We start from the raw sequence: 27781 nt of genomic DNA on the forward strand, positions 1-27781 counted from the left end.
GGATATATACCCAAAAGTGGTATTACTGGGACTTGAGTAAGGTTGTTTCCTAATTTTCTGAGAAATGGCCACACTGACATCCAATGGGACAGTACCAGCTTGCATTCCCACCAGCAATGCAGAAGTGTTTCCCCTTTCCCCACAACCTCTCCAGCATAAATTGTCATTAGTGTTTTTGATCTTGGCCATTCTTTCAGATGTAATGTGGAATCTCAGAGTTGTTTTGATTTGCATTTCCCTGATGACTAAGGATGTTGAACATTTCCTTAAGTGTCTTTCAGCCATTTTAGATTCCTCTGTTAAGAGTTCTCTGTTTAGGTCTGTACTTCATTTTTTTTATTGGATTATGTGTTCTTTTGGTGCCACATTTTTTGAGTTCATTATGTATTTTAGAGATCAGCCCTCTGTCTGATGTGGGGTTAGTGAAGATCTTTTCCCATTCTGTAGGCTGTCGTTTTATCTTGTTGACCGTGTCCTTTGATTTACAGAAGCTTTTCAGTTTCAGGAGGTCCCATTTAGTAATTGTTTCTCTCAGTGTCTGTGCTGCTAGGGTTATATTTAGGAAGTGGTTCCCTGTGCCAATGTGTTCAAGTGTACTTCCCACTTTCTCTTCTATAAGGTTCTGTGTAGCTGGCTTTATGTTGAGGTCTTTGATCCATTTGGACTTGAGTTTTGTGCATGGTGATAGATATGGGTCTATTTTCACTCTTCTACATGTTGATATCCAGCTATGCCAGCACCACTTGTTAAATATACTTTCTTTTTTGCATTTGACATTTTTTGCTTCTTTATCAAAGATCAGGTGTTCGAAGATGTGTGGATTGATATCCGGGTCTTCTATTCTGTTCCTTTGGTCCTCCTGTCTATTCTTAGGCCAGTACCTGGCTGTTTTCAGTACTGTAGCTCTGGAGAAGAATTTGAAGTCAGGGATTGTGATGCCTCCAGAAGTTCTTTTATTCTACAGGATTGTTTTGTCTATCCTGGGTTTTTTGCTTTTCCATATGAAGTTGAGTACCATTCTTTCGAGGTCTCTGAAGAATTTTGCTAGGATTTTGATGGGCATTGCATTGAATCTGTAACCAGCACCATTTGTTGAAGATGCTATCTTTTTTCCATTGTATAATTTTAGCTTCTTTCTTAAATATCAGGTGTTCATAGGTGTGTGGATTAGTATCCGGGTCTTCGATTTTATTCCACTGGTCATCCTATCTGTTTTTATGCAAATACCAAGCTGTTTTCATTACTGTAGCTCTATAAAACAGCTTGATGTCAGGGATGATGATGACTCCGGAAGTTCCTTTATTGTACAGGATTGTTTTGGCTATCCTGATTTTTTTGTTGTTCTTTTGAGGTCTGTGAAAAATTGTTGGGATTTTGATGGGCATTGCATTGAATCTGTAGATTGCTCTTGGTAGGATTGCCATAATTATTATGTTGATCTAAGAGCATGGGAGATCCTTCTATTTTCTGATATCTTCTTCACTTTCTTTCTTTCTTTTTTTTTTTTTAAAAAATACTGAAGTTCTTTTCGTACAGGTCTTTCACTTGTTTGGTTAGTGTTACCCCAAAATATTTTATGTTATTTGTGGCTATTGTGAATGGTGATGGTTCTCTGATTTCTTTCTCAGCTTCTTTATCATCTGTATATAGGTGGGCTACTGATTTTTTTGAGTTGCTCTTGTATCCTGCCACATTATTGAAGGTGTTTATCAGCTGTAGGAGTTCCCTGTTAGAATTTTTGGGGTTACTTATGTATAGTGTCATATCATCTGAGAATAGTGAAAGTTTGACTTCTTCCTACCCAATTTGTATCCCTTTGATCTTCTTTTGTTGTCTTACTGCTCTTGCTAGAACTTCAAGAACTATGTTGAATAGATATGGAGAGAGTGGGCAGTCTTGTCTTGTTCATGATTTTAGTGTAATCACTTTGAGTTTCTCTCCATTTAATTTGATGTTGACTGTCGACTTGCTGTATATTGCTTTTATTATGTTTAGATATGAACCTTGTATCCCTGATCTTTCCAAGATCTTTATCATGAAGGAATGTCAGATTTTTGTTGAATGCCTTTTCAGCATCTAATGAGATAATCATATGTTTTTTTCTTTCAGTTTATTTATGTAGTGAATTACATCAATAGATTTTCTTTCTTTCTTTCTTTCTTTTTTTTTTTTTTTTTGGTTTTTCAAGACAGGGTTTCTCTGTGGCTTTGGAGCCTGTCCTGGAACTAGCTCTTGTAGACCAGACTGGTCTTGAACTCACAGAGATCCACCTGCCTCTGCCTCCTGAGTGCTGGGATTAAAGGCATACGCCACCACTGCCTGGCAATCAATAGATTTTCATATGTTAAACCATCCCTGCATGTCTAGGATGAAGCTGACTTGCTCATGATAAATGTTTTTTTTATGTGTTCTTAGATTCGATTTGTCAATATTTTATTGAGTATTTTTGCATCAATGTTCATGAGGGAGATTGGTCTGTAATTCTCTTTCTTGGTTGAGTCTTTATGTGATTTTGGTATCAGGGTAACTGTAGCCTCACAGAAAGAGTTTGGCAATGTTCCTTCTATTTCTATTAGGTGGAACAATTTGAGGAGTATAGATATTAGCTCTTCTTTGAAGTTCTGGTAGAATTCTGTGCTAAAACTATCCGGCAATGGGCTTTTTTTGGTTTGGAGGCTTTTGATGACAGCTTCTATTTCTTTGTAGGTTATAGGTCTATTTAAATTGTTTACCTGGTCTTGATTTAATTTTGGCTTGTGGTACCTATCAAGAAAATTATCAATTTCTTTTACATTTACCAATATTGTGGAGTATAAGTTTTTGTAGTATGATCTAATGAGTCTCTGGATTTCCTCAGTGTCTGTTGTTATATCCCCCTTTTAATTTCTGATTTTGTTAATTTGGATGTTTTCTCGCTGCCTTTTGATTAGTTTGTCTGTCTTGTTGATATTTCTCAAAGAACCAACTCTTTGTTTTATTGATTCTTTGTATTGTTTGTTTGTTTCTATTTTATTGGTTTCGGCCCTCAATTTGATTATTTCCTGTCCTCTTTTCCTCCTGGGTGAGTTTACTTCTTTTTCTTCTAGAGCTTTCAGGTGTGCTGTTAAGTCACTGATGTGAGCTTTCTCCATTTTCTTTATGTGGGCATTTAGTGCTATGAACTTTCCTCTTAGCACTGCTTTCATAGTGTCCCATAGGATTGGGTACGTTGGGCTTTCATTTCCATTTAATTATAGGAAGTCTTCAATATCTTTCTTTATTTCTTCCTTGACTCAGGAGTGATTCAATTTCCATGAGTTTGTAGGCTTTCTGCGATTAATCTTGTTGTTGAATTCTAAGTTTAAACATGGTGATCCAATAAGATACAGGGTGTTATTCCATTTTTTTAAAATCTGTTGACATTTGCTTTGTTACCAAGAATGTGGTCAATTTTAGATAAGATTCCTTGAGGTGCTGAGAAGAAGGCCTGGGTCTGAAAAAGCATGGGATAAATTTGGACTAGCTGAACATAGCGGACAATGAGGAAGAATGGGAACTCAAGAAGGTATATTCTTTTGTGTATGGATGGTATGTTTTGTAGATGTCTGAAAAGTCCATTTGAATCATAACATCTCTTAGTTCTCTTATCTCTGTTAAGTTTCTGTCTGATTTACCTGTCCATTGGTGAGAGTGGGGTGTTGAAGTCTCCTACTATTAGTGTGTGGGGTTTAGTAATGTTTCTTTTACATATGTGGATGCTCTTGTATTTAGGGCATAAATGTTCATAATTGAGACTTCATCTTGATGATTTTTTCCTGTGATGAGTATGAAGTGTCCATTTCTTCTGATTGATTTTAGTTTGAGGTTTGTTTTGTTAGATATTAGAATAGCTATACCTGCTTGTTTCTTGGGTCCATTTTGGGATTGGAAAATCTTTAACCAACCCTTTACTCTGAGAAGATGTCTGTTTTTGAGATTGAGGTGGTTTCTTGTATACAGCAGAAGGATGGATCCTGCTTTCACATCTGTTCTGTTAGCCTGTGTTTTTTTTTATAGGTGAATTGAATCCATTGATATTAAGAGATATTAATGACCAGTGGTTGTTAATTCCTGTTATTTTCTGGTGGTAGTGTTTGTGTGTTTTTCCTTCTTGGGAGTTTGCTGGTGCAAAGTTTTCTATTGCCTGCAGTTATTTGGGGGGTGGTGGTGCAGTTAGCTTTCTTGGGTTGGAGTTTTCCTTCTAGTACTTTTGCAATGCTGGATTTGTGGATAGGTATTATTTGAATCCCATTTTGTCATGGAATATCTTGTTTTCTCCACCGATGGTGATTAAAAGCTTTGCTGGGTATAGTAGTCTGGGCTTGTATCCATGGTCTCTTAGTGTCTACAGCATGTCTGTCCAGGACCTTCTGGCTTTCTTGGTTTTCATTGAGAAGTCAGGTATAATTCTGATAGGTCTGCCTTTGTATGTTACTTGGCCTTTTTTCTTCACAGCTCTTAGTAGTCTTTCTTTCTTTATATTTTGTGTTTTGATTATTACATAGCAAGGGGATCTTTTTTTTTTGTTCAATCTATTTGGTGTTCTATAAGCTTCTTGTACCTTCATAGCTACATCCTTCTTTAGGTTGGGAAAGTTTTCTTCTATGATTTTGTTGAATATATTTTCTGTGCCTTTCAGCTGGAGTTCTTCTGACCCCCTTCTACCCCTATTATTCTTAGGTTTGGTCTTTTCATGGTGTGCCAGATTTCCTGAATATTTTGCGTTAAAAATTTGTTGGATTTAACGTTTTCTTTGACTGATGAATCTGTTTCCTCTATAGTATCTTCAATGTCTGAAATTCTCTCTTCCATCTCTTGTATTCTGTTGGTCATGCATACATCGTAGTTCCTGTTATTTTACCCAGATTTCCTGAATTCCCTGTTTTTGTTTTCTTTATTGCCTCTATTTCAGTTTTCAAATCTTGATCTGTTTCCTTTACCCGTTTGCTTTTTCTTGGTTTTCTTGAGTTTCTTTAAGAGATTTATTGATTTCTTCAAATTTTTTATTTGTCTTTTCATCCATTTCTTTTTTCTTTTTTTAAGAACAACTCAGCAAAATAAAATTATGGTTTATTGTTGGACATTGTTTTACACATACATCAAAGAGGCCGAAAGATAAACAAACAGCAACTTCATAGACAAAACAAGGAAGAAAAAGAAGAAACCTCTTATCTTTGGTCTTTTTAACCATCTCATACAAAGCAACTACTTACAGTAGAGCCAGGTACATACACAAAAGAAGTTACTGGAATAAGGTTGGGTTTTTCTGTTTTTGTTTTTGTTTTTACAAGGTTTTTTTTTTCTCCTTTGAGATTATAATGAACATGGTACCACCACAAGTAAGGTCAGAAGTAGGACAGAGAACGCTCTGAAGGCTGGTCTGGTCACCCATTATCATTAGAAATGGCTGACCCCTAACAATATGTACAAAAATATAAAATGTAAATAAAAAATAAAATTTCTTTTAAAGTATTTTTAAGGAAAAAAAGCAGGGCCTTGGAAGTTTTGGGTTTTTTCCTCCCCTGTTGCAAATTCATGGTGTGGTTTTGGTGGGTTGATGAAGAGCTCATGTCATCTGGGGGTGGCATTGCCCACTGTGGGCGAGCGGGGCCTGCTCCTCTACTCGAAGGTGACCATGTTTAAATTCTGAGACGACGGGAAGTGGAGGGTGAACAGGTCACGGCGGCCTTAGTTCAGCTTTTTTGCTGTCCAGTCATCTTCAGCAGTTGTCTGCTTCTTGCTGTCAGTATCATCTTCCTCATCCTCTTCAGCTACCCGCTGCCCGTAGGAGCCTCAGCGTCCTCCTCTTCATCTCCATCCTCTTCCTCTTCTTCATCTACCTCATTGTTGGCCTCCTGCTTCCCACTTTCTCTTTGGCAGGTGTGTCTCTTTCATTGTCTGCCTTCTCCACAACTTCCTTCTCTCCTTCACGTCCTTGGTGGTGATCTCAGAGCTGGTGTCCATGGCAGCATCTGACATGGGGTAGGGGGTGCACGCTGGTGATCCGATGCGCGAGTGAGAAAGGAATCGAATTCGATGACTCTGGCGAGAAAGCTGCTGGAGTCGGAGGAGGAGGATGAGGATGGGTAGGGGTGGGGGCGGCGAATGTGGAGCAGGACCCAGAAACAATGCAAAGATGGCTTTTCAGAGCAGCCAGTCTCCTCCATTTCTTTAAGGGAGTTTTTTATTTCCTCTTTAAGTGTCTCTATCATCTTCATAAAGTTATATTTAAGATCATCTTTCTCTGCTTTTTCTGGATTAGGATGATCAGGTCTTCCTGTTGTATGATCACTTGGTTCTGACATTACCATGTTGCTTTTTAGGTTGTTGAACGAATTTTTTCATTGGTCCATCTCTTCCTCCAGTGGGTGCTGGCACTGTCTTTGCCTCTTGGTCCAATCCTTGCAGTCACTGTCTGTGTCTCAGGGAGCTGCTGATCTCTTGGTCCACTGTGTGCAGTTGCAGCTTCTTAGCCCTCTGTGTGCAGTTGCAGCCTATGGTTCAGAGTTCCTCTAAGGTAGCAGGGGATGGGTGGGTTTGGGGACAGAGTGGTCCTTATAGCTTATAGAGTCACATTGATTGGGGGGGTGTTGAAGCAGCCTACCTGCACTCTGGCTGGGTAGAGAACATGTCACAGGTGGGGGAGGGGCCCAGGGTTTTGCCTAGAGAGTGGGGTGTTCAGCTGGCTAGCTGATCACTTACTCTTGGTCTGCTGGGTACTGTTGCAGCCTGTGGTTCAGAGTTCCTTGAGGTCGCAGGAGATGGGTGGTGGAATGGGCCTTGTAATTTATAAGGGTCAGATTGATGAGGGGGGCCATGTGTTGGAACAACCTACCTGCAGGAAGCTTGCCTGATGGCTGGCTAGTGCCTTATTTTTCTTAACCAGGAATGAATCCACAGCCTCTCATTTCCTGTAGAAACAAAAGCAAAACCTCTTCTCCAAAGTAACATACCTTTTTACTTAAATTTTAAAGTCTTTTGACTTAAATTTTGAAGTCAAGGCATTTTCAAAATATTAATTCAATAGGTTGGATTAATCCAGCAGCAACTGTTGCTCCTTCCTCAGCAGTCAAACAATTCAGACAGCACAGTAATATAAGGTATCCAGACTCTTTGTATATTTTCCATCTTTATGTGTTTTTTTTTCCTTATTCCTTTTATTTTTATTTTTCACTTTTGGTTTTTTGAGATAGGGTTTCTCTGTAGCTTTGGAACCTGGAACCTGTAGACCAGGCCTTGAACTCACAGAGATTGCTTGCCTCTGCCTCTCGAGTGCTGGGATTAAAGGTGTGCGTCACCACTGCCTGGCCCTCTTTTTCTTTTTTTTAAGACTTTAACTGCCCTTTTTCTTTTTTCTCCCAAGTCTATATTTTTAAACACACTGTAAACTGTTTACAGGTTTTTGTTTTTGTTTTCCATCTCAGTCTGTCTTTACTGTATATCTCTTTTTTTTTTTTTTGAGCGCATGAGTCTTAAATCTGCTAAACCGCATGGCTAGGATTAAAGATATGGCTTTGGTAGCTGACTCCACCCTGTTCCTTAGTTTTCTGATAGTCTAGCTTCATGGTGGAGGTACTGGCAGGAGCCATGTTCATTGCCACAACTCTGCCACCACCAAGAAGCATGCTGCTGACACTGACCGCTCATAAACACCATTAAGTGTTTGGTGGCAGAACCTCTTAAAAGAGCTGTGAGGTTTTTGCGGCTAAAGCTGGGTCAGAAAGCCTCTCTTAAAAGGAGCCATGCCTCTGCTTGGCTCTAGCAAACAAAGCCTACCGGAAAAAAAGATGGTTACCAGGAAGCTGTGCTTGACTCTGTTCTTGTCTCTCTAGAATCCTTTTTTTTTTTTTAATTAAGCTTTCTCAGGCTTTATGTGGACATTCTTGCCCCATGGTGGGCACAATTTCTAGATGGAGTTTCTGTCTCCCACCCAGACCCACAGCCATTCAGCCCCAAAGAAACACACAAAGGCTCATATTAATAATGAAACTGTTTGGCCTATTAGCTCAGGCTTATTAACTAGCTCTTACAACTTAAATTAACCCATAATTCTTGTCTGTGTTTAGCCATGTGGCTTTGTACCTTTTATCAGTGAGGCATTCTCATCCTGCTTCCTTGCATCTGGCTGCATCTTTGACTGCTCTATGTCTTTCCTCTTCTCAAAATTTTTCTAGTCTGGTTGCCCCTAGAGGAGGCCTGTGTTAGTCAGTCCTGTGCCAGAAATGGTTGGTTATTGCCTGGGAATAACCAGGGAGTCTGTTTGGGAATGATCTCAGCTGAATGTCCTGGAGGGTTGACAGTTTGGGAACTGGAATCTGTGGAAATCTGTACCCCTCAAAGCCAGTCTAGGGAGGGTAGTTATACTGGTATGAGTACCTCCCACAGTGGAGACCCCAGGTAAATGTTTAACTTTTTGAATTTGGCCTCCTTATCTATAAAATGAGATTATTAACTTTTTGAATTTGGCCTCCTTATCTATAAAATGAGATTAAGTGTCAATGATTTTTAAAGAGTAATCAGATATTAAATCTGTGACTTCTTCCTTAAGACCTGTCACAGGCCTTTTAAATTCCTTGTCTTGCAGTGTTTGAATTAATTCTCCTGGCTAAATAATTCTTAGACACAGCCTTTTTAAAAATTCTACTTATTTGGTAGTAAAATCAAGGCTACTTTTTTGTTGTTGTTGTTGTTCGTGGATTCTATTCTAGTCCTTATTACTTTCTTTCCTCTTCAAAACTAACCTGTCTCCCAGCCACATGGTCATGACTTTTTTTTTCTGCTCCACTTTTAAGGATGGGAGGAGTTGAGTCATTATGCTGTAATTATCTTAGAATTTAAGTTGTTCTGGAGCACTGTAGTTTGATTGTTAATAAGCACTTGGTTTATTCTTTGAATATGAATTACAGTCTGGTATAGACTGACTTTATGTTTCTGGTAAAGACAGAGATCCTGGCTATCCTTGACATTCCTCAGCCAGTGGCCTGTTTCTACCAAGGCTCATTGTTCCATGTTTACCATCTCTCTTCTTCTGTACAAATTGGATGGTGGAGCTGATGTCTTGCTGTCTTCTTCCCCCAGACCAAAATTCTGAGGTAATCAAAAGAGAATTTCTTATAGAATCAGACCAGAGAACTCCCAAGATCACAAGAAGTCTCAGCTATCATTCCCTCAGGCTGACCTCAACATTTCCCCATACATGGATACACAATTTCTCCAGGAAATTTTTCCACAATAATAGGTTGATTAGGATGGTCCCCAGTTGAGTTGAGTGGGGAGGGAAATTGCTTTGTATAGAGAAAGCTATGACACAGCTGGATTTCAACCCTAAGAAAACCAATAAAAACATGCTGCATCCTTGGGCAAGATATACCAACTCTCTGAGCCCCACATTCTTTGTGTACAAGATGGAATAATAACAGCATTTACTCTTGTGAAGAATGATTGGGAGGGTCCTGTGAAGGATGAAGGGGAGAGGAGGGCAGGAGTCACTGGGACTGCTCGACTGCAGTGTAGATCTGACAGCAGGGGAAAGGGAAAGAATGTAATAAATGAGAAGTGGACAGCAGCTTTACAGTGCTCCTATGGGGATAGTGAGCCCCTGCCCGCTGCCTGATGGCCTGGAGGACGAGGTGTGTGAAGTAGTGGCTTCATTAGGTTATTGTTAGTTTATAATCAGCTCATCAGGACATGTCCCCATCATAAACCGAGGAACATTTGTCCTTAGTTTATGGAAATAGGATGAAATGTCTTTAGTACCACAGGCTGCTTTATTTTTTTTGCACATATCTTTTCATAGTTGTCTCGTTTTTTTTCAGCTACCTAGAAATATCCTTTTGAAGTAACTGTAGTATAAACGAGGAAACTGGGCTTGGGAAGTTTAAATAACTTGCCCAAGGTCACAGATTAGTAAGTGGAAGAGCCGCTTTTCAGACTTGAACCCATCTGCTTCCGGAGCCCATGTTCTAACTGTATTATCTATTGTTCCATTTGGTTCTGGCCTTGCTTTATAGATCTTGTTATGGGGTAGTGTGCATGATTGGCACATTCCAGGAAGTACTGGTAAAGCCATTTCATTACACAGCCCACATGTATATAGATTGCTGGTAATCTTCAAACTGTACTTTAGCAATGGCTGGTTCTCCTCCTGCCCTTGTGCCATTGTCCTCTAGCTACCATTTCTTGTAGTACCATTTATTGTTCAGGCAAATTCAGCAAACCGTCTCTTCTTGTTACATATGTAAGCATATCATAGTGTAGAGTGCACTTGTAAGTCCAGCTGCTGGATTTGACTAACCAACAATGAGGCTTTAGCACAAGGTCTGAAATTCAGGACCGAGGCCACATTGGCCTCAGATTCCAGGTCTAGCAGGCCTACTGCTTCATTTGTCTGAGTCTCTGCTTTATAATCTATAAAACCCAGGTAATAACACTAAGGCCACTGGAGTGTTGTGACATTCACCAAGTTAATGCACAACAGCATGCATCAGCTTAGAGCCTGGCACTCGGAAGGAGCTCCGAAGCTGTTATTATTTCTGAAGCAGAAAAGATGTTAGCATCAGATGATAAGGTAGATACAGTTGAGCAGCATATCACTATACCATGGATAACAAGGTCCTCCATATATCTTCGTCTTGCTTTATTTTCTTCATACACTTATGCGATCTTGTACATTTATTTACTGTCTGTTTTCCCTTTGCTAGAATGTGAGTGCTTTGGGAAGATAGAGGGAAAACTTTGTCTATTTTATTCATCTATATATCCCTAGCCCCAGGAACAGGGCTTAGCATGTAGTAAGTATGTAATATAGGACCAGTGTTTGCGGTATAAATGAGTATGAGCATCTGCTATATGCACCCTGCTCTTCCTGGTGCTATTGTGTATCATCTAATATGTTCATATAATCCTTTGGGGTCTGTAGTGAGCCGGACAGGATCGCCATTACAAGATGGCGCCGACACCCTGTCTTGTTTGTTACAAACAACTCCATATTTGGCTATTCACTGAGAGCTGCGTGTCCCCGCTTCCCGCATGCGCGGTGGATGTGGATTCTTGGGCCTATCCCGATGCGGTCTGGTGTCAGCTGTTGGTGGCAGCCAATCACAGGGCGACCCGTGTGCCAATTCCCTATTTAAGCGGCTGCCTAAGTGCACCCCCTTCCCTTCGCTTCCTGCTCCCCTTCGCTTCCTGCTGCCTCTCCCCTGGCCTCCCTGCCCTTTCGCTCCCTGTCCCTCGTTTTCCTGCCCCCTCGTTCCTTGCCCCCATCAATCAAGGGCACTCCAGTAAAGCGTGATCTGAGTGGAATCCTGGTGTGGTGGTCGTTCTTCCGTCACCGGTCAAGAAGTCCGCCGCAACTGGTGCCGAAATCCCGGGAACTTCGGTCGCCAGGCGAAGGGCCGAAGAGGATTCTGAACTCAACACGCGGAGTGGCGACGTCGGTAAGTTTCTCCCAGTATGCTGGTTTCAGTCTCCCCAAGTATGCTGTTTGCGGGAGTGGGTTCTTGGGTGTTTGGTCTCGTGTTCGTGGCGTTTGTGGTGTTAGTACTAGCCTGCTTTCTCTGGTTTCACTGCCGTAAATCTGGCCACAACCTCAGAGCGGGGAACAACGTGGACGTTCCGAGAGAGGGGCGAAAGGCCCGAATTAAACACAAGAACGGTTTTTCAGATTCAAAGGGAGGAAACTTGGAAAGGCCTGAAAGAAAAAAAGTAAAAGAAAAGGATCCTGATACAATCCTCTCTAAAAGAGAGGCTAATGAGAAGAGGGGAGGTCCCCTCTATCCAGCGCTCGAGGAATTTGCGGGCCTGGATCGGTCTGAGGAGGAGTTAGACCCTCAGGAGGAGGAAGAGCTGGAGAAAGCCACCTCTGGTAATCTTAATGTGTCATCCTATGATAGGCTTGGTAGAGATCTGGCCGCTAAACAAGATATGCTAAGGAAGGGAATTATATTCTTCTGGTTCGAGTTACCGAGGCCTCCAGATTTTGTAGAATATGAACAGCTGCGCCTCTAAGATGCAAAGCTACAAACACAGGACCTGCCTTGAGGACCGACAAGGCTAGAATGCTAGGCCACTCCCAGCGTGGCCCTCAGGGCATAGAAGCTCAGCCCGACTGTGGTAAGGCTCACCAGCTTAAACGGTCGGGCCCAGCCGCTCTGCTCAGCCAAGCCTCCAAGCAAGGCTGAGCAGCTGAGCACATGTTCTTGTGGTTAAACAACTTTGTATTTAGGCCCAAAAAGGGGTATTGCTAAGTTTTGAGGTAGATATTTGCCTAATTTTAAAAAATAGACATAGTGGGAGACTCCCAATGTTGGGGAAACTCTCACTCGGGTCTTGTGATGGCGCGCCTCCCCCCCCCCATGGCTCGCCGGAGACCAACCTTGCTGAGGTCACACATGTGGCCTTGGTTGGCGGGGGAGGAGTTCAACCCCGAGTACCACGAGAAAAAACAAATTTTAAAAAAAGGAGGCCACAGCCCAGTGGTCCAAAAGGGTCATAAATTCCAAAAAATCCACAGGTGGTTGCCTTGGGACCACTCCCAAGGTCGGAATCTGTTAGTTCCTAAAACACAGCAAGCTGATAATCACAAGGAGGAAACTCACTGTTTCTCAGGATTGTTGTCAGGATTACAGGTCAGGCTTTGTCTTCAGCTGGTTACTAGGGCAGGGTCGCTGAAGCTGCTAGCCCTGGATTTTTGGTTCTTCTCTTCCTGCTGGGAGAGTCTGGTTTGTTCAGGTTTTTCAATACGATGTATGATCCAAAGATGACTGTGTCGGTTTACACTTCCAGCAATAAGGTTTTTACTTTACCTACATTTTCTTAGGCATAAGTTGTTAGCAGTAATTTTTAATCTTGGTCATTTTTACAAGGATAAGATAAAATCTCGGAGTTTTGGTTTGCATTTCTCTGATGGCTAAAGGATGTTATGTTCAAACATATTTTAAATGTCTCTCAGTCATTTTTAGCTCGTCTGTTGAGAGTTTTCAGTTTAGGTCTATAACAAATATTTTTTAGATTAAAATTTTTAATAACTAATTTCCTGAGTTCTTCATATATTTTTGGAATGGATTTATGATAAGTAAAGATCTTTTCCCACTATATAGCCTTGTTATACAAAAGGTTCTCAATTCAGGAGATGTAATTTATGGTTTCTCCAAATGTTTGTGCCACTGAGGCTGTGTTTGAGATGTGGCAAAGTGTGCTTCAAAAATTTTTCTCTGTGAGATTCAACATAATTTTTATATGCTGAGGCCTTTGGCTCATTTAAACTTAAGTTTTGTACATAAAGATGGATATAGGTCTATTTTCATTTTTCTACATGTTGGGGCCTGGTCTTGGCACCAGATAAGATCCAACAGACTACTGCTATAAAATTTCTGGGGGCAGTTATATCCCCTTTGACAGTGATCCCTCAAAAGATTTCCATTCGCACCCATCATTTGAGGACACTTAATGATTTTCAACAATTATTGGGGGATATTAATTGGATTAGGGGGTATTTAAACATCCCCCGGGCAAAGTTGTTGCCCTTGTTTTCTATTTTGGAAGGTGATCCAAATGTTAATTCGAACAGAACTTTGACCCCCTTGGCTAAAAAGGCTTTAAAACAGGTGGAGAAAGCAATGACTAAGGCACAATTGTGCCAAGTCGATCCTGATTTGCCTATATTCTTATGCATCTTAAAAACTGCACATTACCCTACTGGGATGCTATGGCAAGATGGCTCCTTATGGTGGATCCATGGTAATTCTTCAGGTACCAAAACCATTCAATATTATCCCGAGTTGGTTGCTTCTCAAGCGGTATTGGGGATAAAACATTGTTTAACATCTTTTGCTACCATGCCGGATAAATTGATTATTCCCTATACCAAAGGACAGGTGGAGACATTGGCAGCTACAGTAAATGAATGGGCTGTTTTGGTTTGCGCTTTTCCTAACCTTATTGATAATCATTATCCAAGACATCCCCTATTAAATTTTGTGGAAAGGAACTTAGTGTATTTTCCTAAGGTTACCTTTAAAAAGCCCATTAATGTGGCCTTGACTGTTTTTACTGATGGCTCCAAAACTGGCAAAGGTGCCATAGTAATTCAAGGTAGGGATCCCATTTTACTTGACTTTCGACCTGATTCCCCACAAGTCACGGAATGTATGACTGTGCTGGAAGTTTTTAAAAGATTTTCAGAACCCTTCAATTTATTTTCAGATTCTAAATATGTGGTGAATGCTGTTGCCTCATTGGAGGTGGCTGCCTTTGTTAGAAATTCAAGTACAGTTTCCAATATTTTGTGTCAAATTCAAGCATACATTTTACAAAGAGATAATCCTTTTTTCATTGGACATATTCGGGCTCATACTTTGCTTCCAGGACCCATGTCTGAGGCCAATGATTTGGCTGACTGCCTTACCCGGTCCATAGCTTTGGTCGTCTCGGACCCTGTAAAATTAGCACGAGATTTTCATAAGCTTTGGCATGTGCCTGCCATTCATATTTCCAGACAGATAGCCAGAGAAATAGTTAAAGCCTGTTCTTCATGTGTGACTTTTTTATACCCCCCTAATGTTGGGGTCAACCCTAGAGGGCTGCAACCTAACGCGTTGTGGCAAATGGATGTTACCCATCTGCCTGATTTTGGCAAATTAAAATATTTACATGTATCAGTGGATACCTTTTCGGGCATTATTCATGCCACGCCCCTAGCGGGAGAAAAGGTAACTCATGTAAAAACACATTGCCTGGAGGCCTGGGCCGCCTGGGGAAAACCCCTACGCCTGAAGACAGACAATGGCCCGGCATATACCTCCCATGGATTTCGTGCCTTTTGTGCACAGCTCCAAGTGACCCACATTACGGGTCTTCCATACAATCCACAAGGACAAGGTATTGTGGAGAGAGCCAACAGAAATATTAAAAAAATTCTACAAAAACAAAAAGGGGGAATAGCTGAATCCGCTTCCCCCAGGGAAAGAATCTCCCTTGCTCTCTTCACACTTAACTTTTTAAACCTGAATGAGTCGGGTGCTGCAGCAGCTGAAAAGCATGCAGCAGGCCCTATGAAACAAAAGGAATATGTGAAGTGGAAAGATGTATTGGATAACAAATGGTATGGACCGGATCTTGTGTTGGCAAGATCCAGGGGAGCTGTATGTGTTTTTCCACAGGGCCAAGAGGCTCCGCTTTGGGTTCCGAGCCGGCTGACACGCATGATCAAGGAAGTTCCTAAGGATGAGGCTGAGTCTCTGGAGAAAGTTCCTGCAGACATCCCTGATGACGTGGATCCAGTGGAAGGCGGAGCACTGAAAGGGAATCCTGTCAGCCTTCCCAAAGGCGATGCCTGTTGGGCATGATGCCACGGTTCTCCCCAGATTTTTACCTTATAGGAGAAGCACGTAACTTTACAGAGAAAGGGTCCCTATGCTTTCAGTTGCGTGGGCATGTTTTTGGCAAGCTGCCTGGGTGGCCGTGTGTTGTGCCTGTGGTTGGTTTGCTGCCTTCGAGCCCAGACCAATAGGGATAAGGCTATATTGGGATAAAGTTATAATCTCTCAGGCATTAGCTACTCTGGAGTGTGGCTCCTTCCCCCAGATATGGTTGTCAGCACTAAGAGACGCTTAGGGTTTCCATCCTGCACAGCCTTGGCACCCCATGGGATCTGTTGATCCATTGCACTTGGGTAGGTGTGCGGATGTAGGCTCCTTCTGCACAGCCTTTGCACCCCATGGGATCTGTCCATCCATTGCACTTGGGAAGGTGTGTGGTTGTAGGTTCCTGCGACACAGCCTTTGCACCCCCGGGGTTCCTCGAATACCCATTGCACAGGGGAAGGTGTGTCCATGGAAAATATCTTCCATCCTCGATCGACCAACACATCATGAGGTGGGGGTCAGATTGGATGAGTTAGTCCTGCGCTCATTGCTTACAAACAATAAGGGGGAACTGTAGTGAGCCGGACAGGATCGCCATTACAAGATGGCGCCGACACCCTGTCTTGTTTGTTACAAACAACTCCATATTTGGCTATTCACTGAGAGCTGCGTGTCCCCGCTTCCCGCATGCGCGGTGGATGTGGATTCTTGGGCCTATCCCGATGCGGTCTGGTGTCAGCTGTTGGTGGCAGCCAATCACAGGGCGACCCGTGTGCCAATTCCCTATTTAAGCGGCTGCCTAAGTGCACCCCCTTCCCTTCGCTTCCTGCTCCCCTTCGCTTCCTGCTGCCTCTCCCCTGGCCTCCCTGCCCTTTCGCTCCCTGTCCCTCGTTTTCCTGCCCCCTCGTTCCTTGCCCCCATCAATCAAGGGCACTCCAGTAAAGCGTGATCTGAGTGGAATCCTGGTGTGGTGGTCGTTCTTCCGTCACCGGTCAAGAAGTCCGCCGCAGGGGTCCTAGGTTATTATCCCTGTTTTGTCATAGAGCAAGGACATTCTTTGGTTCTCTGTGCCTACTATCGCACAGTCAGTAAGTGAAGGTCACTTTTCCCTAGAGCCTAAGCTTATAGCTGATGTGCTATCTTCCTCAGTAGATGATGGCCCCTTTTAGTTTCTTTCCCCTTTTTGGTGCTGGGTGTGGAAACGAACTTTGCACGTGCTTGACAAGTGCTTACTACTGATTTATACCCTAGACCTCCATTATTTATTTTCTGTGTTATTGACAACTTAAAATAGTTTAGTACCTACATATTCTTTTCCTTAACCAGCGTCTACCATTTGTTCTTTGTGGAAGACAGTATTTTAAGGACACTTACTTTTCATTGCTTGTGGGGTATGTGCCACAGCACATGTGTGAAGGAGTTGGTTCTCTCCTGCTGTCATGTGGTTCTAGGAATCACACTCAGGTTGTCAGGCTTGGTAGTAAGTGCATTTACCAGCTGAGCCATCTTAATGGACCAAGAGGCGACATTTTTAACCTAACCCACTCCTAGTTCTGTGTTCAATAGATGAGAAAGTAGTAGCAATAATGTTTATGAACCATCACTGTGTACCGTCACAGTTACTGACTTACTTAATTCTCTCAAGTACAATTAGACATGTTTGACAGACAGGGAAACCAAGACAAACTTAGACATGGAAGATCTGGTCCTCAAATCCCACCAGTGTCTTCAGACCTTCCTCAAGTACTTCTCCAGATGACAGCTGCAGTTCAGAGAGCAAAAGCCAATGTCCATGGTCACTCTGACTACTGGTGGCAGAGCAGAGGTTAGAGGTCAGCTGTCACTTGTCCACTAAACCTGTACTCATTCATGTTTGTGGGAGCCTCAGCAAGGGTTCTGTCCACTTAGTCCAGGGATTGGGTTCTGGTCCTTCTAGCTGAGTGAGAAGGAAATGGGTGATATAATGGAGACCGTGCAGCAGGCAGCTGGAGTTAGGACTCATCCTTTTTCTTTCTGTTATGCTTACCTGTACTTCAGTCAGTGTACAGTCCTTTGAACGCATGTAGCCAGTTGTGCCCCTAGGAAGACTAAAAATTAGCATAGGTGGTAGAAAGCCTTCTCAAATGTATGATTCTCTTTAGACTGTTGTCTTTATAAGACATTAATGTATGCAAGATAGGTTAATGGGGGGATACTTAGAAACAGGAAATCTGGCTGGGCTGCATAAACAAAAACATTTCCTTCAGGTCTCATAGCCCCAAAGCATTGAGCAGCTCCTTGCAGCAAACAATGAAGCAGGGCATGTGTCTACTGCTGACTGTGAGGGAGGCTCCTAGCTGCCCAGTGACGGGGTGGCAAGCTTTCTCTCTGGAATTATCAGAGATGTGTTTTGATGTGCTGTTCCGTGGAATGCAACCGCCTTCTTCGCTTTCTGCCCCTTGCTATTGGAGAGAAGTCCTGGCCTCTATGGCCCGTTGCCTGCTGCTGCCCTCTCTGTTCATTTCCTTTCTTGGTAGTACTTGAGTCCTGAACCTAGGACTTCCCTCCATTGAGCCCTTAGTTTTTGCTTTGAGGCAGGCTCTCACAAAGTTGCCCAGACAAGCCTTAAACTTACTCTGTATAGTCCAGGAAGATCTTAAACATGGCAGCCCTCTCCTGTTAGCCTCCCAAGGAATCAAGATTATAGGCTATGCCACCAGGCTTGGCCTCTGTCCTACCTTCCTTCACTGCTTTCCGTTGATTCTGTGAACAAAAGCTTCAAGGAACCAAATCCTTTTCAAGTGTTTTTTCCCTCACCACTCACATCCTATTGTCCCTAGGTCTTGGAGGTTCTGTGGTTAGAATAATTAGTGTAGCCACCCCGTGTAGCGCTCCTGCAGTGCATATGTGCTGGCAGTGTGCCCGGGCCTTGCTACCCATCACTTCATTCCATCCTCGCATCCTCCTCTTAGTAGTAGCCACACTCACGCTGAACATGAAGAACCAAGTTTGGAAAGGTTGAGTCTACATGCAGAGTTCTAGAGCCAACAAGTGGCAGAGCTCTAGGATGAGCTCATTTTTCTGTGTGTGTGTGGTTGTTTTTTTTTTTTTTTCCCCCGAGACAGGGTTTCTCTGTGGTTTTGGAGCCTGTCCTGGAACTAGCTCTTGTAGACCAGGCTGGTCTCAAATCATTTTTCTATGTTTAATGCCACCTTTTAAGTAACCAAAGACATCATGGTGGGTTTTGCTGTAATGACCCAACTTAGCAGGGATTTCCCTGGCTGGTGTATAGCATTATACATATGTCCTGTTTGGTAGAAACAATGAGAAATATCATTTCAGCCAGTGGGTTTTTCTGTGTGTTGGTTACCAGCAGGGCATGCCCTCTGCTTATTGTTCATGGGAACATGCTCAAGGAATTCTGCAGGAAGGCCCCCATCCAGGATGTTACTGGAAGACCTGCTTGGCGGAATTTGTACAAACAAAGTATGACCCTGCCAGCTCAGCCAAAACTCCTGCATCATGCTGGGAGGGCTGTTTGACCCTAGTGGAAAAGACTGCTGTCTTCATCACCCAGCCAAGAAGCTGCTACGGGGTGGGTCTCCAGCTTCCCTCTCTCTGCCCAGGGGTTTCCGCATAGTCTCCCTCTGCTTAGATATGGTGTGCACATTGCTGTCTATACAAAATACAGGCCCAGTCATATCTCCTTTAGCTTTTGAGCTCTTTTGTGGTGTTTCACATTGTAAAATAATTTGCTAGAATTCCTCCCTTAAAAATTATTATGAGCCAAGCAGTGGTGGTGGCACACACCTTTAATCCCAGAGGAATGGAGACTGGTGGATCTCTGAGTTCGAGGCCAGCATGGTCTACAGAGCAAGTTCCAGGACAGCCAGGGCTGTACGAAGAAACCCTGTCTCAAAAACAAAATCAAAAAACAAACAAATTGCCGGGCGATGGTGGCGCACGCCTTTAATCCCAGCACTCGGGAGGCAGAGGCAGGCGGATCTCTGTGAGTTCGAGACCAGCCTGGTCTACAGAGCTAGTTCCAGGACAGGCTCCAAAGCCACAGAGAAACCCTGTCTTGAAAAACAAACAAACAAAAAAAACCAAATTGATAAAATACACATTAAAAATTGTCAGTTTGTGTCAATGCTTTTCATCTTATGAAGCTGAAACTGTGTATATCAAAGAGTTACACACACACACACACACACACACACACACACACACACACACACGAGATCCCTGGAAACCATTCTGCTTTCAGCCTCTGACTACTTTTTAGGAATCTTATAGAGATGGAGTCATGCAGTGTGTGTCTGTCTGAGCTGATTTTATTTCACTTGGGTTTATCAATGTATGCATGTATCAGAATTACATTCCTCTTGAAGGCTGGCTAACAATCCATTGCATATGACTTAGTATGACACTGTGTGGTTTTGCACCTGTCAGCCCTGCCAACCTCCTCACTTTGGGTGTCCTTACCTCCTGCTCTCTCCACTCTAGTCATAATACCTATTTTTCAGTGTCTGGGGAATGACTAGGCATGCTTCTCTGTAGTGTGTGTCAGCTAGCACAGGATCTGGTGGCATGCAGCAGAAGGGGGTCAGCCGTTGCTTGAGAAGCAAATGGGCACAGTGTAGAGTGGACAGTCAGGCGCCTGGAACACAACCTTGAGTCCACTCCCAGAGCCTCATGACTGTGAGCTGCAGATGATCTGATGTATTAATCACTGGACTGGAAAGGGATTAAGATATTTCCATAATATAATGTGGTATGTTTCTTTTCTAAAACAGATGTGCTCTTGTTGCTTCATGAGGAAGCAATTAAATGTGTTTGATTAAGACATCCATAAACACTCTCATGTATTTGAGGCTACTTTATGCTGCCGTCTCTCTCAGTACTTTCTCTCTGTAGTATCTGCTTCTCTGAACCAGTCTCTGCGATGTCATTTTTTGTCCTCTTTGATGAAGTAGCTTTCTCATGGATGTCTGTCTTCAGGGTACTGCTGCCCTAGGTGTTTGCTCTTGTATTTACTGTGCAGTACAACTCCGTATCCACCAGTGCAGCTGCCCTTCTTCCTGTTGGCCCTTCCTGTGCCCAATATCCAGCTTTTCTCACCTTTCCCCATTCTTACTGCATTTCCCTCTTCTTTTCCTAATATATTTTTTGACAATTGGCTGTGACTGTCAATCCTAAAGCATGTTTTTTTTTTGAAAATGTCAGTAATAGTTATACACTGTTACACTTAGAAACTGCTGTTTGTGGTAATAACATTTATGTAAAATAATACATTGTATTAAGGCTACCTTACATGTAATGATTTCATTTTTTATATAACCTTTTATTCTTGAGGCTTTTCGAGTCCCAATTTATGCTTCTATAAAATGTGTGGGTTTTTTTCCATTTGAAATATAAACAAAGCAGTGAGAAGCTGGTTAACTTTCTTTATTAAAGGTTTTTCAACGGTGGGATACCTACTGCAAATTCTGTATGAAACACAAGATTGAAGTACTTTAAGAAGGTCTTTTTGGAGAGGTTTAAAAGGTTTCTTCCAGCCTTAGCTTCATTTCTTTTCTGCTCCTCCTAGTATTTCAGCAGGATTAGGTTTTTTGAATCAGTGGATCAAGTTTTAATTTTCCTGTTCCTTCTTTATACTGACATATGCTTTGGCAAAACAAAAAAGGGACCTAAACATGTCAGCATGATTTTCATTCAGTGAATTAAAAACCATAAAAGTAACAAGATCAGATCCAAATCCCTAAACTCCTGACATGGTGGTTTTGTCCTTTTCAGTCCCAAGCTTCGTATTACGACTTTGAAAGCTTTCTGCCTGGAAGCAAAAGTTCATGATTTATTTGAAATAGATTACAAGGATACAGGCCAGAGAAATCTAGGTTTGAATCCCAGTCTTGTCACTCAAACCTGTGGGCTGGTCACTTAACATCGCTGAGACTCAGTTTTTTGCTTAGGAAAAATGGGACTCTTAATTTGAGGAGGGGTTTGGAGGTGCTTAGTGATCACATAATTTGTCTGTCTGCTTTGTCTTTAGAGACTGCCTTTATTTAAATTCTTTTGGTCATGGAAGAAAACAATATGTAGATGCCACGAAATATTTACCATGTGTCCTCCCTCGCCAGCACACTGAGCATGTACCCAGAACTTGGGAGGGTTCTGCCATTGAATCAGTACTACCGTGCCTCGAACTTGGGACTGTGCTTGCTCAGCTCATCCAGGATTGTTGATCTCAGGGGCAGAGGAGTTTGTTATAAAATCAGTCAATGACTTTTGAGACAGGCCATTCTGGGTTTGACTTCAAATAATATTCCAAATTTAGGCTGGGCCTGGCAGCATATGTCTGTAATCGTAGCACTCGGGAGATTGTGGGCGACATAGTGACACCCTGTCTCAAAGATCTCCAAATAGCAACAAAGATGCCACATTTGGTTGGACCTGATTTTCTTCACCTATAAAAATGGGGTTTGTGGTGGCTAGTGTTATTTGACTTGACACAGAATCATCAGAGAGGAGAGAGCCTCAATTGAAAAAATGCCTCCGGAAGATCAGACTATAGGCAAGCCTGGGACATTGATAGAGGAGGGCCCAGCCCATTGGGGATGGCTCTATCCTTGAACTTGTGGTCCTGGGTTCCATAAGAAGGCAGGCTGAGGAAGCCAGTAAGCAGCACCCCTCCATAGTGTCTTTATTAGCTCCTGCCTACAGGTTCCTATGGTTTGAGTTCCTGTCCTGACTTCCTTCAGTGATGAATAGTGATGATGAAGTATAAGCCAAATAAGCCCTTTCCTCCCAAGTTACTTTTGGTTGTGGTGTTTCATCACAGCAATAGTAACCTCACTAGGACAGGTTCATGATCTAGTAAGACCATCCAGGATATAGCTTTCAAGCCTTCATCTCTTGTTACTCCTTTTATTGTTATCTGCTCTTCTGGTTCCTCAAATGAAACACCTCAAAGCTTTTACACATGCTTTTTCTTGGAAATCCTGTTTGCCCTGCCAGCACTAGAAACTTGAACTTAATCTTCAGATCTAGTTAGGATAGTGTAAATTATGCTGCAGTGACAAGCAGTCTCCTATCTCTATGGTTTAGAACACTTCACCATGGATGATAACAATAGACATGTATTTCTCAAACTACATATTAGGTACTCTTCTTTATAATCATCTTGGACTGATGGACACTCTATCTCAGCTTGTACAGAGAAACAAATGTGACCTGGAAGCTTCTGCCCTGAGCTGATGCCCAACATTTTTACACACATTTTCTTAAATCATGCAAGTTGTGTAGTGTAATTTTAGGGTTGGAACATGCATTCCTGCTTGTGCCTATGAGCAAGACACCCAGAGCAGTGGTGAGTTGACCTAGTGACCTGACACATTTATTTAGATGTCATTTCTCTAGGCCAGGTCTGTTGAGCTGCTCCTCTGTGCTCCCCTTTCTTTTTTACTTTGATCACGACAGCACTTCTCACACTCTGATCAATGTCTTCTTGCCTTTCTCTTTAGCTAAATTCTGTAGGAGTGGGATGAAGAGCAATAGCTTCTTCCAAATTCATTATTTCCGTTCTTAGCACTCAGTGTTTACAAGATGGAGAAAGGAAGACAGGACATTAATGCTGGGCTGTGTTGCTAGGTTGTTATGATGATTAAATGTGAAATAGTAATGACTGTGTGTGGTAAAATGCCTTTCTTAATGGTTCACGCTCATTGTTGTGATGATGAAGATGCTGACAATAAAAACCGACATTTATCTGAATGGTGCACGCCTTTAATCCCAGCGCTCCGGACGCAGTGGCAGGTGGACTCAGGATGCAGTGGCAGCCAGAACCACGCATGCAAGCACACGCAAGCAAAACAAAACCAGACTGATAGCATTCACCAAGCCCTGATAGGTTGCTGAATACTTTCAAAGGTGTTTCTTGAGTCAACTGGTGCTGTGGTTGTTATGTGTTTCAGGAGACTCATGCTCTATCTTGGGTTTGAGGTGATTCTTAACTATTTAGTCATAGTAATCAGGATGGTAAAGGTTAGTTTTGAGGTGATTCCTGAGTGTTATATTAATCAGGAGCTGAAAGTTGAGTGATGTAGAGGTTTAGCAATAGCATTATTTCTTTAGTGTCCCTCATTTGCATTGCTGTGGAATGGAAAAGAACATTTTAGAGGAAGGGAAAGCTAATTGTGGCTAATTGGTTCCTTTTATTGAACATTTCAAATGTGTCAGGGTCAATGGTAAATGCTCATTTAATCCATCCCACCTGTTGGGTTCCTGGTAGACAGCTGAGGTTTTGAGAAGACATGTCTGCATCTTGTAAGTAGCTTGGCTGAGTGTTGACTCTGGGTCCACCTCACCTGTCTGGTTCCGTAATGTCTCTTACTTGGATTTACCAGATAACTCAATGGGAACTAAGCATGTGCATTGGCATCTGTCAGGAGTGTGAAGATTGTCAGCTAACAGATCAAAGCTGTAGACTGTTGAGCTAGTGAACAGAATGGTGTTAAATTCTTAACTGGTGGTCAGCATCTTACAGAAAAAATAGTTTTGTTCAATTTTTGTGTGTGTGTACTTTTTTTCAGAGTAACCAGAGAACACAGAGAAATGCTGGTAAAACTGGCCAAACAGAGCACCAACAAGGCCAAAGAAAATTTACGGAAGGTTCGCACTAATGCAATGAATAAGCTGAAGAAATCAAAGGACAAAGCCTCGGAGGACACCATCAGGCTCGTAGAGAAACAGGTACTGTTGCCAACAGATGTAGTGTTTCTGTGTCTGACCCAGGGAATCTGTGTACTCCTATCTGAGGCAGGGACAACAAAACAGAATGCCTCTGGTCATTTCATTTACACGATCAACACTAAGTCCCTGTTCTAAGTCTAGCCTTGTAGACCCCGGAAGGATCCACAGGAGAGGAGAAGAGGCTGTTGATCCTAGGATGTGTGCTAGGCTCTGTGCTGGACACTTTACTTCATTTCCCCCATCACTACAAAACCGAGTTAGAGGCTGGAAGAACAGCCAAGTGCCTAGCATCTACAAGGCCTTGCATTCAGTCCCCACCGCTGAAACAGCAGCAGGATTGTAAGAGGAGAGTGAGGAGACCTGGTTGGGGAAGTTTGGGAACTTGTTCAAGCTCTTGCTGATAGTGGTAGAGATGGGATCCAGACCTAGGGCTGCCTGCCTTGCTGTCTAGCTTTCTGAGTGTGGAGGAGTGAGTTGCTGTGTTCTCTTTGTGCCCTGGAGTGCAGTAGTAAAAGGTCAGGGCCCCATGTAGACCAGCAAGAGCAGAGTGTGGTGATGGAAAAGAACATTTTCCACTTGGACAAGCAGGGCTTAATCCTAGTCAAGGCAATGAGTAAGAAAACAGAGTGACCACATCCTAAAAGGTCTTATATACCAGGTGAGGAATTTGAATGTGAACAATGTCGAGAGCATTTCCACATTGGCTATGCTGTGTCAGTAACCAGGAGCCACAATAATGATGCATAACCAGCTACCTAAAACTGGATGATTTCATTTCTTACTCTCCTTTCTGTGGGCCAGCTGGGGCCAGATAGTTCTAGGTTGGACTTGTGAGCTCAGCTTCAGACCACAGATAGGGCTCAAGTTTGCTTTATATATCACAAGCTTCCAGTGTCAACAAGTGCCCAGAACATCCTTTCTTGGCAACAGTAGGTGCCAGGACTATAAATCCAACCACCTAAGTTCATTTCAGGGACTGCTCTAGTCCCTTCCCATTGGCTAAGCCAGATAGTATTGCTGCTGAGAAGTATCTCCCCACTTCCTAGAGTGTGAAGGGTGTATATGAACATTTGATGAATAATATTTTATCCTTAGGAAAAATGAAGAGGTCTAGGAATTAGGGAGATGACTCAGCCGGTGACACGTTTGCTATGCAAGAACAAGGACTTGAGTTAGCTCCCTCTGAACCCACATGCAGAACTGATCATGGAGGTGCTTGCCTGTAATCCCAGCAGAGGGGTGGGAGCGTGGAGATGGAGGAACTCTGGGGCTCACTGGCCAGACATCATAGCTGAAGGTGAGCTCTAGGTTTAGTGAGAGACCCTGACCCAAAACCCAAGGTGGGGAGTGACTGATGAGAACATGGTTTTTACACTTGAGCACATACATGTGCACTTGTCCCCACCCCCAGGCAAGTATCTGAGGCCTGCTCCCAGATACTAAGTTGGTGAATCTGGAGTGGTGCCGGGAATTTTTTAGTGCTTCCCAGGCAGCTCTTATCCAGTAACTTTCTTGAAAGGTCTCATTTTTCAAACAATGAGATCACATGTGTACCTAGGAAAAGTAACCATGGTGGCCAGGTAGAGAATACTGCAAGAGGCAATATCAGAGGCAAGACGGGGAATTTATCAGGACTTAGGAAAGGAAATGAGTAATGCCATACAAAGTGTTTGATAGGCCTCAGAGCTGCTGTGTTCACAATGAAAGCATCATTCTAGGAAAGCTGGAAAAAGATGGGGTATGACTGGGGCATAAAGAAGATGCAAGCAGAGCAGAAGCACTGTTAGGGGCCTGGGGGAGGTGTGGAGTGAATCACTCTCCTCATTTTGAACCAGCAGTTAGCATTCTGGTTGTAGGTCAGCCAGCAATCACCTAGGGGAATTTTGGTTCCTGGGCATCTTTCCTACATCTTCTGATTTAGTGTATTTCCTAGAAATGGTGTTTTTAAAAGATTTTTTTATATTATGTATATGTGTGTTTTTGTGGGGGATATACAAGTGAGTGCAAGTGCCCATAAAATCCAGAAGATATAGATTCCCTGGAGTGGAGTTACAGGTAGCTAAAGCAACTTATGTGGGTGTTGGGAATTGAGCTTGAATCCTCTGAAAGAGCAGTAAGTGCTCTTAACTACTAAGTCACCTCTCCAGCTTTGAAACATGTATTTTAAAGTGTTTCTCTGCTAATTCTACAACAGCATCCTGGGAAGAACCAGAAGCTTGCAATCCAAAGGGAAAAGTCATTCTGCAGCAAATGTTCTCTGACCTTGGAGAAATTACTTGACCCTTGGGGTCTGTTTTTTCTGTAAAAGGAGTTTGGTAAATTTCTCCCTCGAAAGGGCTCCTACAATGCTAGAAGGTGCCATTAGGATGCCTCGCATTTTAATCCCCAATATCTCCTCTCGTTTTCTTCCTGCCCTCCTGTGTTGGCTCAGAGGGACAGTCACTGATCAAGCTGTCCTCTGAGCACCGACCAGGACTCAGAGCCTGATCCTCCTCCGTATCCTAGGGGATTCCATCTCTGCAGTGGACATTGGCCCTTGTGCTGCATCCTGGCTGTGAACTTGTCAAGCTATCAGACTCCTCATTCAGTGCAGAGACCTTGCTCCTTGAAGAGGAAGAACAAGCAGAGAATCAGTGCTCTTGTTCAATCACACTTGACGGAGAACTTGACAGAAGTTTTCCCTCAACCACTGGCTTCCCACCCTTTTCAGATTCTACCTTCTTTCCACTGCTTCCTACTCGATTATTCTTTCTAACTGAAATTCTTTATTCTTTGATATCGAACTGATGTCTGATTACCGTGGGACAGAATGGAGACATTCACTGGCAATACAGTGAATTGTACAGTGACCAGTGTCTCCGTGGGCTCCTGAGGTTGTGCACTGTACCGCTGTCTCTCCAGTGTCAGGGTCTGGCTGAAGAGATATCATTTCCGTGTTATTCTTACCCTCTTGTTACCTTCCCTTACAGTTGTGTGGTTGAAGTTTGGGTGGGGAAGCAATGGAAGCGGCCCTGTGCACTCTGCAGTGTGTTCCCGTCTCTATTTGGATGGCACCAAAGGAGTTTCTGCTATTAGTTTTGCTTTTGCTTCTGGCCTCCCTGGGTACCGAGCACACACGTGTGCACAAACATACAGACAAAACACCTGCAGTTGTTTTTGTTTTGTTTTTTTCTAAGGCCATCCACACCTTTATGTTGTATTTTACATTTTTACTGTTGAATTTGTTTTTATGCATTTATTGACCGCCATGAGAGATTATAACTAGAAAAACCATTAGCTTTATATCCTCTTTCATAGTTTGTTTGTTCTTATAAATCTTTATAGCCTTCCTAAATGATAGTACGACAGATGCCCCAACCATTTATTTCTGATTTATAACTTAGGAACATATCTAAGAGAAATTGTCAGCCTTGATCTACGGGGCTGTATGTGTCATTGGTGTGTTATGTCTAATGATAGAAAACTAGGAACCAAGTTCCTGAAAGTCATTGTTTGTGTCCATTGGAATTCCAGTTATTGGAATCTATATTAGAGTTATGAAAAGATTTCATTGACATGAAAATTTTTTTAGAATTAATTTACTTTTTTTAAAACGGGGTTTCTCTGTAGCCCTGACTGTTCTGGAACTCACTCTGTAGACCAAGAACTCAGATCCACCTGCTTCTGCTTCC

The 27781-nt window shown here is 42.7% G+C and overlaps 1 protein-coding gene across 2 annotated transcripts in view; it reads left to right on the forward strand.

The window, feature by feature from the left end:
* Mrrf (mitochondrial ribosome recycling factor) overlaps positions 1 to 27781 on the forward strand; it is a 69241-nt gene that overhangs the window by 34869 nt on the left and 6591 nt on the right. For both annotated transcript variants that reach the window (XM_075986036.1, XM_075986037.1), the window contains one exon: positions 23951 to 24110. In XM_075986036.1, the coding sequence (XP_075842151.1) occupies positions 23951 to 24110 (160 nt within the window). The remainder of the gene's footprint in view (positions 1 to 23950; positions 24111 to 27781) is intronic.

The sequence above is a fragment of the Microtus pennsylvanicus genome, chromosome 9 (genome assembly GCF_037038515.1).
Source record: "Microtus pennsylvanicus isolate mMicPen1 chromosome 9, mMicPen1.hap1, whole genome shotgun sequence".
NCBI classification, from domain to species: domain Eukaryota; kingdom Metazoa; phylum Chordata; class Mammalia; order Rodentia; family Cricetidae; genus Microtus; species Microtus pennsylvanicus.